The 16,653-nt window shown below is 43.0% G+C and overlaps 1 protein-coding gene across 6 annotated transcripts in view; it reads left to right on the forward strand.

The window, feature by feature from the left end:
• DOCK5 (dedicator of cytokinesis 5) overlaps positions 1-16,653 on the forward strand; it is a 261,149-nt gene that overhangs the window by 181,490 nt on the left and 63,006 nt on the right. For all 6 annotated transcript variants that reach the window (XR_014060920.1, XM_081516237.1, XM_081516228.1 and 3 more), the window contains 6 exons: positions 1,229-1,340; positions 3,314-3,384; positions 4,182-4,288; positions 6,798-6,934; positions 9,501-9,596; positions 12,889-12,987. Coding sequence is in view for 5 of the 6 variants with exons in the window: in XM_081516237.1 (XP_081372363.1) it covers positions 1,229-1,340; positions 3,314-3,384; positions 4,182-4,288; positions 6,798-6,934; positions 9,501-9,596; positions 12,889-12,987 (622 nt within the window). In the remaining variant the exon portion in view is untranslated. The remainder of the gene's footprint in view (positions 1-1,228; positions 1,341-3,313; positions 3,385-4,181; positions 4,289-6,797; positions 6,935-9,500; positions 9,597-12,888; positions 12,988-16,653) is intronic.

Consider the following 16,653-nt stretch of genomic DNA (forward strand, 5'->3'; position numbering starts at 1 on the left):
TCCAGTTCTGCAGAATGAATGAATTGAGAATTAGCAGGAACCCTCTGAATAATTTTCAGAGGAGTTCACATTCCATAAGTACCATGTAGGTTATAGGTGAATGGAGGAGACTAATATAAATACGTATATGCATGTATATTTGGGTGTGTGTATAAAATTCCAAGTCCAAACCATCCCTGCTCTTGACCACTTGGTGGTAAGATGGCCACCCAGCGTAGGTACACTTGGACTACAGTTTCGGTACTTTTGTGTTTCTTGATACATGAACCTTCTGATTTCTACTTAGGAGAAAAACCAACTTTTCAGTTGATAGACAAGCAGGATACCTTACTTAAGCACAAATCAGGGACTCCCCTGGAGATCCAGCAGTTAAGAGTCCGAGCTTCTGATGCAGGTGTATTTGATCCCTGGTAGGGGAACTAGGATCTCACGTGCCTCACAGCATGGCCAAAAGTTTTGTTTTTTTTTAATTTAAAAAGCAACAAATGAAGCACGATATCAGTGAAGACCAAGGTGGCCTGTGTGCAGTGAGGGCCCTGTTGTGGAGCAGGTTGGCCAGGTCAGTAGATAGAAGAATGCTAACTGGACTCACAGATTAGATTGGTTTCAGATCATTTCTGGGTTGAAGAACTTTCCTACCTGTTGTCTGAAACTTCAGCACAAATGATCTTGGTGTGATGAGACAGAATGATTCAAGTGGCAGAGTGATTAGATAGAATGATTAGAAGAGGTGAGAGAGAGGAAGGGTTGGAGGACAGGAGGTGGCCAGACTGAGCTGTCGGTCTAGGTAGCTGAGAAAGTCCCCTGCTTATTGGACATTGTTCTAATGAGCTGAAGATGGTGTACTTGTAGGCAGGGCTCATCTGCTACTTGAGGCAAAGCAGCTTCTGGCTGTTCCCCACTCTGTTCTAGGAATGCCCACATGCCACTAGGATGGAGGACATCACCAAGACTGGCCTTCAAACAGCTCCAGGGGACCAGGAGGAGAGCTCTGTTGTAGGACTTGACATACAAATCACTGCCTTCCTTTTGTCCAGGTGGTGATGACTTCCCAGCTTCGGGGCCCCTCCCTGAACCAACTTAGTTAGAGCACTTGTGATGGCTCCGTGCACAGTGTGAAGAGGTGACAAGTGAGGCATGGGCCTCTAGCATCATGCAGGCAACAAAGCTATTGAAAAATGTCTTTTAAAGATGGAATATCTGACTGGCTTTTTTTTTTCCTGTTAAGATTTTATGGCCAAAGTGAAGATGGAGATGAATTTAGTAATTCAATCCGCCAGTTATTTCTTGCTTTCAATTCACTGATGGACAGGCCTCTGGAAGAAGCTGTCAAGATCAAGGTCAGCTTGGGCTACTCTTAATACTGTGGGTGAGGATGTTCTGGGGAATGAAAACTTGCAGTGCATGATTTAAAAAAAAATAATCCTCATTCATGGAAAACTTGTTAATTTTAGAATGACTTGTAGAAAGTAAAGGGGAAATCCCTCTGTATTCACTTTTATGTACATTTGTATTTTCAAATGTTCATTTCCCAAAGACAAGCTACCTATTTTTATTGAAGTAGAGTTGATTTACGATCTTGGATTAGTTTCAGGTGTACAGAAAAGTGATTCAGTTATACATATGTATTTTTTTCTGATTCTTTTTCATTACAGGTTATTATAAGATATTGAATATAGTTCCCTATGCTATACAGCAGGTCCTTGTTGTTATCTACTTTATATATGATGACATATATCTGTTAATCCTAATTTATCCCTTCCTACCCTCTCCCCTTTGATTACTGTAAGTTTTTTTCTATGTCTGTGAATCTGTTTCTGTTTTATAAATAAATTCATTTATGTTATTGTTAGATGCCACATATAAATGGTATCATATGATATTTGTCTTTTTATGGCTGAGTAATACTTCATTATCGGAGAAGGAAGTGATAACCACTCCAGTACTCTTGCCTAGAGAACTTCATGGACAGAGGAGCCTGGCGGGCTACAGTCCATGGGACAGCAAAGAGTTGAACATGACTGAGTGCCTAACACTTACAGTATTCCATTACACACACACACACAGATGCACATACGTACATACATAGCACATCTTTATCAATCCTCTGTTGGTGGACACTTAGGTTGTTTCCATCTTTTGACTATTGTGAATAGTGTTGCTGTGAACACTGGGGTGCATGTATCTTTTCAGATTTGAGTTTTTGTTTCTTCTGGGTAGACGCCCAGGAGTGGGATTGCTGGATGATATGGTAACTCTATTTTTTGTTTTTTTGAGGAACCTCCATGCTGTTTTTCACAGTGGTTGTACCAATTTTCGTTCCTACCAACAGTGTAGGAGTGTTCCTTTTCTCCACACCCTCACCAGCATTTATTGTTTATAGACTTCTGACCTGTGTGAGATAATATCTCATTGGATTTTCTTTTCTGTAATTATCAGTGATGTTGAGCATCTTTGCATGTGCCTAATTATGCCTAAATATCCATGGCACCTGAAAATTCTAGAAGAGAACATAGGCAAAACATTATCTGACATAAATCGCAGCAGTATTTTCTTAGATCAGTCTCCCAAGGCAAAAGAAATAAAAGGAAAAATAAACAAGTGGGACCTAATCAAACTAAAAGGCTTTTGCATAGCAAAGGAAACCGCAAAGAAAGCAAAAAGACAACCCACAGGATGGGAGAAAATATTTGCAAACAATGCAACATGCAAGGGATAATTTCCTAAATAAACAAAACAGCTCATTCACCTCAATATCAAAAAACCAAACACCCCAATCAAAAAATGGGTAGAAGACCTAAATAGACATTTTCCCAAAGATGACAAGCTGCCCTTTTAGACATCCCTTGCGTGGCTTTTATGGCCTCTGTGAATTTAGCCAATTGATCTTGATAATGATTCAAGCAGCAGGCTTTCTTCTTAGGGCTTCCCTTCTCCCCAGAAGCCCAAAGTCTCCATCATCATCATCCTTAGCAGTTTTTTAAATGTAAAATATGTAATCCCGAAGGACTCAGATCTGAACTTTATTTTCTCCTCTCTTTAGCAACTTTGTGAGGGAAATGTCAAGGTTTTGATTACCTCTTTGGATAGGAAAATGAATTCTAAACAGACAATGGAAAGCTGTCTGTCCAGATTTTTTTAAGAAAAAGATGATGGGAGATCATGTGTTAGCAATACTAGCTTTCTTCATCACAAGAACATTCGTGTCTAGTTTCCTGTTTCCCAGCAGTAGTCATTTCTTCTTGGGATCATGCAGGAAATTCTGTATCTGTCCTGCTTGACGACTGAATCTGCCTTTTTGTTTTTCTTGCAGGGGGCAGCCTTGAAGTACCTTCCTAGCATCATTAATGACGTCAAACTTGTGTTCGATCCTATTGAACTCAGGTAAATAGCCAAAAACTACTGTTTCTTTAAAAAAAAAAAAAAATTTATTTGGCTGTCTTGGATCTTACTGGTGGCACTCAGGCTTCTCTGGTTGTGTCACATGGGCTCCAGAAAACTCTGTCTTAGTTGCTCCGTAGCATGTGGGATCTTAGTTCCTTGACCAGGGATTGAACCAGCATCCCCTGCATTGCAAGGCAGATTCTTAACCACTGGACCACCAGGGAAGTTCCTGTTATTTCTTAATAGGAGATGCAACTCCCCTGCTCAGCTTCAGCTTGGATTACTACACATGCTGTGATTCTTCTAACATGTATGGACACGTATGGACTGAACACCTTTCTGTGCTCAGTTCTGGGGAAGATAAAGGCCCTTGAGAGAGGTTTGCACCTTCTCCAAAGAAACAAAATGCAAAGACATAAAATTAACTATAGGAAAAAAATACATAATAATATGCTTCCAACCATACACCTATATACCCCAGGAATGCCAGGTCAGATGGTGATTGACACTGGGGTGGAATTAGCCAGAAAAGGCTTTTGCAGAAATTGAGTATAAAGACAGGTATGCAAAGCAGTGATGGACCTGGAAGGTTAGGCAGATCAGCTCCCCAGCTGAGCCCTAGAGTGAACGCAGAATATAGCCTCTCCTTGGCTTCTTAGAGACCGACTATCAGCTCATTGAAGAGAGAATTCCAGGTCAACCTCTCCACACCCAAATAATCTCCCACGAGAGAGGAAGAGCTTATTCCCTTCAACAAGGCAGGATAAAACCACTGACTACCTGGGTTTCTCTTCTAGTGTGCTCTTCTGCAAATTCATCCAGAGCATCCCTGACAACCACTTAGTTCGCCAGAAACTGAACTGCATGACTAAGATAGTAGAGAGCAATCTTTTCCAGCAGTCAGGTGAGTCTCCAGCAAAAATGGCTGCTTACGGAAATTGTCTTCCTCAGCCAATGCTGCCTTTAAAAAAAAAAATTAATTATGTCCTTGGTGATACTTAAGCACTTCCTGGGAAATTGGTTTTAAGGAGAAGGTGAAATCAGTTCAGCATTTCACCTAGCTCCATGAAAGAGCAAAATCATGTGTTCTTTAATGTTTAATTCTATAGCAAATGTTGCATTAATTATCAAACTTTGTCCTCAAAATACAAACCCCAGAAAGCAACAAGCAAGCAGGAAAGATGGTCCTTTTAAACAAATGCATCTCCTTTGACCTAGACATGGAGTATAATATCAATAACCAGGGACCGGGGCAGGCAGTGGTACCATGATGTCATGGCATGGGGCAGTGATGCTGTGGGTCGGTGGTACCCTGTGGCTGGGATACAGTGATGCTCCGGGGCAGTGATGGACTTCTTGCTGCTTGTACTTGCTCAGCAGAGCAGGTTATGCACATTTCTCCTTCACTCCATGCCCAGTCATGTCACATCAGTGGCAAAACACTGACCTTGGTGGGAGTAGTGGCAATCACTATAAATCAGAGAGGTTTGGGGGGAGCTGTGGGGGAGCCAGATTACCATCTTACTGCTAGGAGTGGAGGAGGGCACCAAGGGAAGAAAACTCTTACACTGATAAAAGACTCTTCATTTTGTAACTAGTCAAGCAAGTAGCCATCAGGTGTAAGTCACTGTGTTCCTGCCCCAAAGTTGACATGGGAAGGAGGTCCCATACCTGGTCCTTTCCCAGTAAATCCAAGACTCGTCAGGGTTGGCCAGCTGTGGGAGCTGTTTTTGAAGCTACCACCAGGTCAGGGAGTCCCAGTGAGTGATTCATGCTGTGTGTATTGGATGGAGGGTCCAAGGACCACCAGGGTACCTCAGAAGCAGGAAAAGTTGAGTAGGTTGGTGAGAGAATCCTCTTGACTTTGCCCCAGGCTAGTTATATAACTTCAGACAAACAAAGGACCATCTCGTAAGTCTCAGCTTCTGTTTCTATGGAAGGATGGACTTGCACTAGATCAAATCAGCAGTGTTTTTTGGCTCTGATATTTTCTAAGCCTCTGAATTTGTGCTCCGACATTTCAGCTGTTTCAGGGACATGGTCGGGGGAGTGCAGAAAGCTAGTGAGTTCTCTTAAGTAGAAAATCTAGTATTAGTCAACCTCTTATTATGCTGTGATAACTTCTGCCTCTAAGGATGTGGAAAGCATAAATGAGACCATGAAGATGAGGTATTTGAGCCAAAGAGCAAGGATGCACTGCATAATTCCAACAGAGGAAGTAGTATCACTGTTCACAGTCGTTTCTGTTCATGCCCAGAATATCTGGACTTATCAGAATAATATTTTATCATCATGAAGTTCCCAGAAAGAAGACATAGTGGAAAGATAGCACCTTCCTGTATGAAGTCCAGGTATCTGCAAAAGCATGAAAAGAATGTCTGTGAAACTCACTGATATGTGCTGATGAAGCTTAGTGTTCATAGGAATTTTTTAGTATATTTTATCCATTCGGTGGAACATGTCAAAAAATTAAAAGCATATAACTTGCTTAGTTTATTAATTTCTTATAACTTAGCTTACAAATACCACGTTGGCCTTTTGTGTGTGTGTGTGTGTGTGTGTGTGTGGCACCGTGTGGCTTGTGGGATCTTAGTTTCCTGACCAGGGATCAAACCTGTGTACCCTGCGGTGGAAGCTCTGAGTCCTAACCACTGGAATGGCAGGGAATCCCTAAGTTGGCCTTTTTAAATTTTATTTTATTTAAAAAAAATTTTTAAGTCTTTTATTGAACTTGTTATAATAGGGCTTCTGAGGGTTTTTTTTTTTTTTTTTTTTGCCTCAAGGCGTGTGGGATCTTAACTCCCTGATAGGGATTGAATCAACACCCCTCTGCACTGGAAGGCAGTCTTCATCACTGCACCTCCGGGGAAGTCCTAGTCTTTTTTTTTTTTTTTTCAAGTTATATGCCGTTAAAAAGAAAAAAAAGCTCTGTGTTAGTCGCTCAGTTGTACCCAGCTTTTGTGACCCCATGGACTGCAGCCTGCCAGACTCCTCTGTCCCTGGGATTTTCCAGGCAAGAATACTGGAGTGGGTTGCCATTCCCCCTTCTCCAAGGGATCTTCCCAACCCAGGGATTGAACCCCGGTCTCCTATGTTGCAGGCACACTCTTTACCATCTGAGGCAAAGGAAGCTCCACCCCCGCCCCCCCCAAAAGCTAAAGACATTGTTAAATACTTTATGAACATGGGACTACACACTCGGTAGGATTTCCTTTGCATTTAAGGTCAAGGTAGAGGGCTGAACTTCCGTGCCTAAAAATCACATTCTCCCGGGTAGCCCGGAGGAGCCCCTGCAGGGCTGAGTCCAGAGCTGAGAGCTGGAGGGACAGGCAGAGAGGGGGCTGTAGGAAGGAGCCAGGCCGTGTGGAGGGATGCTCCAACAGCTGGTGAGTGGTCTGCCTTCTCGCCCGCAGAGTGCAGGGATGTGCTGCTTGCTCTGCTGATAGACCAGCTCAGCGGCCAGTTAGACGACAACTCCAGCAAGCCTGACCACGAGGCCAGCTCACAGCTTCTAAGCTACCTCCTGGAGGTTCTGGACAGGAAGGATGTGGTGAGTTCAAGAGTCCCTGATGTGGAGCACAGCTCACACTGGTCCCGTGGTTGGGGACAGGAACAGCTGTGCGGCCCTGCTCATCCCAGGCAGTTGAGAATCTAGGTGGTACCCACTTTAGAGGTGTTTAGGGAGGCTTCTCCTGGCTAGAACCTACCAGGCAAATCTAGGTCTGGGGAGGTCTGCCTGCTATGGGGGCCGCTGCTGGCTGATTTTCCTGGCCAGCCGAGTTTGACCATCGCTGAGGTCTCTATGGGAACTTTTCAGAACCAGAGCTCTGTGTAGGCTTGTTAGGTAGAAACCTCTACCCTCTTATGCCTTTGGTACCTGACAGCACTATTGTACCTATTCTTGAGCTTCTGAGAAGTTCTCCATATATACTCTCTGATGCTGATCCTTCCTTCTGAAACCTAAATGGTGTTTTCTACTCTTTTTTTTTTTTAGATAATATCTCTTATTTGGCTGAGCCATGCAGCATGCATGATCTTAATTCCAAGGATCTAACCCATTCCCCCTGCAGTGGAAGCTCAGAGTCTTAACCACTGAACCATCATTATAGTCCCTGGGGGTGGTGGTTTAGTCGCTCAGTCATGTCCGATGCTTTGCAGCCCCATGGACTGTAGCCTGCCAGGCTCCTCTGTCCATGGGATTCTCCAGGCAAGAATATTGGAGTGGGTTGCCATTTCCTTCTCCAGGGGATCTTCCTGACCCAAGGATCAAACCCAGATCTCCTACATAAAGTCCCTAGACATATTTATATGTACAAACTAATTCTCTGTGTCTTGCTATACCATCTCGGCTCATTCCAGGCTCTCGTTACTGAAGTTTATTCTTATGCGTCCCTTTTTTTATAGCCCAGTATTCCCTACTGTTTTCCTATAACTACATCTTCGCATTTTCCCCATTCTTCAGAGTCCAGTTGCATTAAGCACCTCCATGAAGTAGTTGTTAGTGCAGTGCTGCCCAAATTCCTACACTCTGCTAGCTGCCTTTATTCTGTCCTTATGTTTTAAGGCCCTTACCATCCTTGAGTTGTAAATTCCACTCACAAACACTCCTTACACAGCCCCTGTGCTCTGGACACTGTGAAAGGTCTGAGTCTTCAGCGGTGAACAAGAGAAGCAAGCCCTCCTCTCATGAAACTGACCTTCCAGGGGAACCTTTGTGTTTTGCTTATTTATATTTAAGCCCCAACCCTCCTGCTGAAGTGTAAATTTGTTAAAGACTCAGAGGGTGCCTCTACACCAGACACACCTACTGAGGTCTAACATATGGAACTCATGTAAATAGAGGAAAACACAACACCCCACAGAGAGGCAGGTTTTATGAGTCACTTTCATTCGAAGAAATAATAAAAAGCAAGGAAGGAAAGAAGGGATTGTAGGAGAGAGGGGGTACTGATAATACTTGCTGTTTTAATAAAAGTACAGAAATAGCAATGATCTAGTTGTTGGAAGCATTAAGCAGGAGATTCAGACTATCTTTCAAGAAGCAGGAATGGATACTGGCTTTGAAAAGGCAAGTTGAATATTGATAAGTTGGAACTGAAAGAATGTAACATCAAATCACAAGAAGGAAAAAGAAAGAAAACATTCACGAGGCAGTGTTGGGTGCATCAGCCTAGCTAATTACTGTATAGGAGCTTTTCTTTTTTTGTTTTGGTAGCTATGAATATTGAAGGCTCCGCAAAGTTGAATAATTGCTCATAGACACTTGACAGAGTCAGATTGTTAATTCCTTGTCTTAGTCTGCTCAAGCTGCTCTAATAAAATACTGAAGGCTGTGTGGATTAAGCAATAGATTTATTTCTTATAGTTCTAAGACTGGAAGTTCAAGGTCAGCGTGCCTGCATGGTTGGGTCCTGGTGAGGACCTTCTCCTGGCCTGCAGACAGCCACCTTCTAGCTTTGTCCTCACATAGCCTTTCCTTGGTAGGGCAAGCTTTCGGATGTCTCTTGTTAAAAGGATACTAACCCATCAATCCCAGGTTTTGTCTTCATGACTTGATTTCGCTCCCAAAGCTCCATCTCCAAATGCCATCACCTTAGGGGGTTAGAACTTCAACATAGAAATTTTGAAGGCAGACCTTCAGTCCATAACAATGTCCTTGACTTGAATTTCTTCTTCTTTTTTTTAACCTCCTACACAGAAGATGGCAAGAACTTTGTATATCTGCATTTTGCTTCCCATTCATGTGGCTAATTTTCCTGGGTGACTTGATCTCCTCAGGGTCAGGACCCAGTACCTCATGCTAGTGGGAGTCCTCCCAAAACTGTTTTGTGAGCAGTTACAGGGAACTCTCAGTGAGTCCAGACGATCTAGGTTATTAGGGAGACATTCTTCTCCTGCATCTCCATGTTCATCTTTCAAACGTTAGAACCAATGATGTTAAGCAGATTCCTTAATAACATTATGTATCATTCTGCGATGTTTCCCCCTTTAGGATAAGAGACTGTTTTGTAGGCAAGAGCCAGTACGAGATGAACGAGAAATCTCGACTGTCTAAGGTTTCCTTAAGAAAAGTGAAGCAAGTCAGAAGTGTGCCCATCCGTGTGTTTCCTCCTTAGGGCCCCACGGCGAAGCACATACAGCTGGTAATGGAACGGCTGCTGAGAAGGATCAACCGGACCGTGATTGGAATGAGCCGACAGTCTCCCCATATTGTGAGTGTCGTCCAAGGAACCATGCGGCCACTGCAGCTTCTCAGTGTCCCATCCCACCTACCCAATGAGGGGCTTTGGGGACCAGTGACTTGAGACCAAATTCACGTAGGCCCCTCCCATCCCAGTTTCTAGACTGCGCTGTGTGTTGGGTGGCATAGCTCCCTTGGGAATTGAATTGGGCTTCAAACTTTACAGCCTCCCTGGATGAATGACTCTTCTTTTTAACTGTGAGTAAATCTGATGCTGATTTTCTCTTGAGGGAAAATGATCCAACAGGAAGGTAGAGGAGATGAATGGGGGACAGTTATTAAGGATCTCGCTAATATAAAGTGTGTGAATCCATTCTTAAGGAATCTTACTCAGATGGACAGTGAAACAAAAACCTCCTCTAATATTATACATTAAAGCAGAGACCAACTGAGATATGCAGGCAGCCTAGGTGGACTGAGAACTCGGGACCAGTTCTACCTAATGCTCTTTAAATATTTACTTAATATTTTCTTTAAGGAAAATATGAGCCTCTGTGAGCAGAAAATTAGAAAATTAGTTTAGCTGACTGCATTCAGCATTTCCTCTAGTATCTCAAGCAATGTAATTGTAATTCTCAATGTCTGCATGTATTATGTGGATCCACCTTCATTAGAATAACAGTAATAGTATGTTCAGCCAAAATGATGTTAGTAGTAGTGGTTGCTGTTAGCTCATTTTTGTGTGTGTGCTAGAACGTATCTTGAGCACTTTCTATTTCACTGAAAACTCACGGTAAGCTCCGTGTTTAAAAAGAGGAAACATGCAGAAACCTGTACAAGATTACACAACCACCATGTGATTGATGCTGTCAGCCATGCCCCCCGACAGAAGCTTACCAAGTTATGTTCCCAATTATACACTTTAGTCACCATGAGAGAAATTCTGATAAATTTAGTTCTCTCCTTCACATTCTGTTTCCCCTGATGATTGATATGCTTATAGATTGGTGCCCCATATTACCAGGCAGCCCTTTTCGTTCAAAGAAAATCTCTTAAAGAACTTGGGATTAGCATGTTTTTAGAAATGTCAGTGTTGGCCTCTTATTTTCCAGCTATTATGTCTACTAAATGTCAGGTAAAAAGTGTGATGGAGACCAGAGGTAACTGTTCAAAGACCAAGTTGTAGCATCGTTAAAATGAAGCATCTTTTGCTTGCAGTTGTATAAGCTACATGCATGTGTGCCCAGTCATGTCCAACTCTTGGTGACCCTATGGACTGTAACTCATCAGGCTCCTTTGTCCATAGCATTCTCAAGGCAAGAATACTGGAGTGGGTTGCCATTTCCTGTGAGATTTTAATTAGAGGATAGAAAAAGAACTCTTCTAAATTGCTGCTGTAAATAAAAACTATTTAAAAAATAGGCAGTAAGAAACTGCTATTAGCCAGGTATTGTTCTAGACAAGAGAAATACATCAGGAAACAGAACGAAAATCACTACCTTAGAGAAGCTTACATTCTAGCAAGAATGACAATAAAAAAGTACGTGTAGAATATTAGAAGGAGATAAGTGCTATGGAGGGAAAAAAATGAGTGGAATAAGGGGATTCGGGGTCATAGAGTTACAAATTTATGTAAGGTGGTTAAGAATGTTTTTTTAGGGTCTTCTTGATGGTCCAGCAGTTGAGACTGCATAAATGCGGAGGATGTGGGTTCGATCCCTGATTGGGGAACTAAGATCCCACGTGCTACATGGTAGGACCAAAAAAAAAAAAGAGTGGCTTTCCTGGGAATTCCGTGGTGGTCCAGTGGTGGTTAGGACTGGCAGCTTTCACTGCCCGGGGCCTGGGTTCCATCCCTGGTCAGGGAACTAAGATCCCACAAACCTCAGGGCATGCCCCCCACCCAAAAATACCTTTCCCAAGAAGGTAAAATTTGGACAAACACTTTAACAAAGGCCTGGAGAAATAAATAGTGTTAGGTGCTATACAAGATTACACAACCACCTTGTGATTGATGCTGTCAGCCATGCCCCCTGACAGAAGCTTACCAAGTTATGTTCAGTCACCATGAGAGAAATTCTGATAAATTCAGTTCTCCCCTTCACATTCTGTATGCAAACTGTATGCTAGTTTGGCAATAAATATCAAAGCCTTAATACGATAAATTTACATTGCTTTATAATTAGAAAAATTAACTTTTTTTTAAACAAAGGAGATGTAAGGCATTCATCCAGAGAGAGGCGACCATGGATAGTCTTTTATTGTCTTTGTATGTAGGAAGTTATTCTCTCCATCCCAGAAACAGCTGGGTTTTCCTCTCCTCTGTGCCAAATTCATTAAAATTTGTATTGTTTTCATAACTATATGAATACAGACAGATTCTGCCTTGGGTACTTACCGTTAGGCTAGAAAATTAAGTCTGTGACTCAAATATAATTGGACTAGGGGAAAGCCGGTTGAATATGTAATTCCTGGCCTCAAAAATGGAAATGATGATAATCACCTAATTATACAGACCAGGGATGGCACTAGTGGTAAAGAATCCAGTTGTCGATGTAAGAGAAGCAGGTTTCATCCCTGAGTCTGGAAGATCCCCTGGAGTAGGAAACAGCAACCTACTCCAGTATTCTTGCCCGGAAAATTCTATGGACAGAGGAGCCTGGAGGGCTACAGTCCATGGGGCCGCAAAGAATCGGACAAAACTGAGGGACTGAATATACATTTAATTATCCAATCCCTTTCTTCAAACCAGGTCCACAGTTACACAGCTTAACATGCAAGAATCACTGACCAAAGGACTCCAGAGCTGGAGGCGTGACACTGAAGTGGTCCAGAGGGGCGCTCTCCTTTCCTATCCTCTCCTCTGCTTCTCTACTCAATTGTACTACTTCTCTTTCTCCTCTTTGCTGTCCTCCAAGCTCAGATTTGTTTAAATGATCTAAATATTTCTGGCATTTCTCTCTGGATGTCTCTACTACCCATCTTTCTCAATAAGCAACTCAGCATCTACAAGTTGTTTCAGCTTCGCTAGTCATCTAGCTGAGATCTCAGAGTCAGTATCCCCTGACCTATGGGATTTCAGAGGTCAGAGCTGACAACAGGATGAATGAAGCCCTCCACTCGAACCTGGAAGGAGCTTGTTTTTACCAAGAAACTACAAAGCACATGCCTTTAGATCTTTAGAATTCAGTATGTTTCCAGCATGCTGGGGTCCCTGCATGCTTAATTGGGTAGAGAAAACCAAAGACCGTGCACCCACATCTTGCTTTGTCAGTTGGTGGTCTCAGGAGCTGGGATTTATTGTGTTTTCCGTCTCCTTCCAGGGGAGTTTTGTTGCTTGCATGATCGCCATCCTGCGGCAGATGGATGACAGCCACTACAGCCACTACATCAGCACTTTCAAAACCAGACAAGACATCGTTGTAAGTTGTCTTCATTGCGTCCTGCTCACTTTAAGACTTTTCATATTTTGACAGAACTGAACATCAGTTCTGTGTGGGTTCTCTTCCACGCATCTCTAATGCTGTGTGGCTTTGCACAGTGATTATAAGAGGGAGAGTGTTTCTCTGCCGTAAGCTTTAGAGAAGAATACAGTATATATGGGCTTCCCGAGTGGCTCAGCGGTAAAGAATCCACATGCCAGTGCAAGAGATGCAAGAGACGTGTTCCATTCCTGGGTCGGGAAGATCCCTTGGAGAAGGAAATGGCAACCCGCTCCAGTATTCTTGCATGGGAAGTCCCATGGACAGAGAAGCCTGATGGGCTGCAGTTCATGGGGTCACAAAAGAGTTGAACTAAACAAGAGTTCATGTACCAATAGGTCCTCATGGAGACACTGAAGTTTCTTTGACTTAGAAGAGAGACCCTGTACTTAGAAACATTTGGCTGACCTTTTGTCTCTCAGAAGAGGACAGTGTCTCATTTTCAGGGACAGTAGTCACCCTTGCAAGGATTTTAGGAGGCAGAGATGTGCATGGTGTTCTGAGATGTGGTGGATGTCATCCTTTTCAGTGGTCCCTGGGAAGGGGAACAAAAAGAGGTAGCACCTGCCCCATGTAACATTTGTAAGTTATCTTCAGTTGAAAATATTCCATTCTCTTTTGTTTTAAACAAAGTTGTTCTGTTAATAGTTTACTATTAAGCATACAGCCAATGGTAGCTTAAGAAGCTAAGTTAGGTCTCTGGCGGCTTCCCCATGATTCTTCCTTCAGGGCACTGTTAATGGCTGTTAAACATCCCTGAAAGTGGAAATTCCCTGACGGTCCAGTGGTTAGGACTCCGCGCTTTCATTGCTGTAGCCTGAGTTCAGTCCCTGGTCAGGGAACTACGATCCTGCATAAAGCAAAGCAAAACATCATCCCTGAAGTTATCATCTTGTCTTGTGAAGCAATGGGCTGGATATGGAGCTGGATTAACAGTTGAGGTCTCAGTAGACTAGACTTCCTTTGGGTAACTTCCATCATTCATGCATATTCTTGTCTTGTCTCCTTTATGCTCTCAATTGTCCACTTTCTGCCTTTTTTATATGGATAGCATGTGGCCAGTACTTCCAAGGATACCCAGCTCTTTCCCTGCCAGTCACTCTCCTTTCTGTGAGGTCTACATGATGGAAAAACATAACAAAGAATTGGAGAGAAAGTTGCTGTTGTTGTTCCATCTCCAAGCCATGTCTGATTCTGCCTCTGAATGGACTGCAACATGCCAGGCTCCCCTCTCCTCCACTATCTCCTGGAGTTTGCTCAAGTTCATGTCTATTGAGTCAGTACTGCTTTTTATTATTAGTTGTAATTGATCCAGTGGTGAACTCTCAGAATACTGTCTTGGACCACAATAAAGTATTGTGGCTTAGTCTGCAGACTTATGTGGACTTCCACTTCGACCATGCTCTTGCAAGCAGGCTGGTACAGGAGTCCATAGCCATCCGTAGCTGTGCTTGCAGAGATCTGGGCGAGAGAATCACGGAGGAGAGGAGAGAGGTGGAAGCTGAGGGTGGCGGTGTTTCTCCTCTGCAGGCAGATGGTGCAGTGTGTTTAAGAATACAGGCTTTGGAATACCAGAATCTGGGTTTGAATTCTGAATTCTATTCTGCTTCCCTCTGCGAAATTTTGGACAAGCTGTTTAACCTCACTGAACCTCAGCTTCCTATAAGATGGTAGCTACTGGGGTAGAGGGGGGATGTTAATGTGAGTACTTTTTAAAAAACAGCTTTATTGAGATATAATTCACATTCCATACAATTCACCCACTTAAAGCATACAATTCATTGCCGTTTACTATATTCACAGCATTGTGCACCCGTCACAACTCTGTAATTCCAGAATATTTTCATCACTCCATAAAAGAAATGTTTAATGTAAATACTGATGAATGGACATATGGAAAATGCCTCGCTTTGTACCTGACAAGTGTTAATACCTATGAGAACCAACTACTTAAAATAGTTATACTGTAGTTATACTATAACTATATATAATATTATTATATAAGATAAAATTAATATAAAAATAGTGACTTCTTGGCACTTCCTTGGAGGTTCAGTGGTTAGGACTGTGCATTCCCATGCAGGGGACACAGGTTTGATCCCTGGTCAGGGAACTAAGTAAGATCTCACATGCTGCACTTTGCAGCCACAGGGGGAAAAAAATGACTTTTTTTCAGATTTCCTTTGAAAGCAGGTAGAATAAATAAATTTATAGTAAGTTCAAACTCCTGGCAATTTAGCTCCATTAAGTAAGAAAAGAAAAAAAAAAAACAAAACCCTAAACACAGGTTTAACCTCTGTTTTCTAGGTCAATGTGAACTCTTCTCCCAGCCTCATCTAATTAAAAAAGGATTATTGCCCCCAAGGGAACAGTGGTCATTAGTGGGAGAACTGCCAGGTACAGCTGGGCCTGTCAACCTTCAGTGGACCCTCCTTTCTCTCTGTCCTGCTGCTTCTGATGAAATCACTTGAAGGACCCTGGAAGCGGTAGAGAAAGGGAGGCCTGGGGAGATCTGAGAGCTGCCTTTTTTGCCATCACTGTTCACAGTTCACTGAGAGCGCCTGGGGCTGAGCGTAGAGTCCAGTCGGTGTCAGAAGCAGATAACCAGCATTTTACACCCTCGCGTGACAAACCACGAGCTCCTGTTGACTTGAGGGGAAAAAAAGTTAATGGAATAGTTAAGTAGTGGGTGCACTTAAAATGTATGATGAAAAATTGGAAAACTTGTGCACTCGGACTAGGATGTGAGAATGGAAGGTAGAAATGATTTAGTCTGCACCGAACCAGAAGGAAGACTGCAGGGTAGCCCAGACTTCAGGGCTGGCGTTGTTCCTGACCCCTCGCTGTCTGGCCTCCGAAGTGCGCCGGGTAGCCAGCAGGACGAGGGTCTCTGAGGAGTGTTGTCAGAAACAGAACCCAGCCCCTGCCTCCGTAGCCCCGTGCTCTTTCTGTACTTGCACGGAGTCGTGCCAGAGAAGTTGGACTGGGTTTGCATCTCAGGAATCTGGGCGGAAAATGTCTAAATTTAACTAACTAATAAATTTAAAAGCTTTCCAAACTTCTAAGCGCTGATTTTTAGCCCGATTTTTCTTTTTCTGAGTTACTTTTTTCCTCTTAGCCGCCTTGTGAGTTAAAATAGCTATTTTCTCGATCCTGGGCATTCGTTAATTAGCTGTTGCAGTCATCATGGTCCACCGCTGACATCTCTTTGTAAGGAGCGTTTAGGACCCTTCTCCTCAGGCTACCCATGGAAACATTCCTGAAATAGGAAGAATGCTGACTCTGCTTCTTATTTATAGCATTTTGTTTCTGTTCTAACAGTAATAAGGGAGAAGTGGACTCAGGGTTGTTGGAAGTATCAGTTTTCTCAGAATCAGATACAGAGAAGAAACTGGTAGTTGCCAGAGGGAAGGAGTGCAGAGAGGTGGACAAAAGAGGTGAAGGGGATTAAGAGACCCCAGCTGCCAGCTTGTAGAGTAAAGAACTATCAAGGATGTAGTGTACACAGAGGGTATCCAGTCAATAATATTCTAAAAGCTCTGCAGGGTGACAGATAGTAACTGGACTTAGTGTGATGATCGCATATAAAACCTTTGAATCACTATG

This window comes from Giraffa tippelskirchi, chromosome 1, assembly GCF_054371585.1.
Source record: "Giraffa tippelskirchi isolate mGirTip1 chromosome 1, T2T-mGirTip1v1.2.pri, whole genome shotgun sequence".
Classification (NCBI taxonomy): domain Eukaryota; kingdom Metazoa; phylum Chordata; class Mammalia; order Artiodactyla; family Giraffidae; genus Giraffa; species Giraffa tippelskirchi.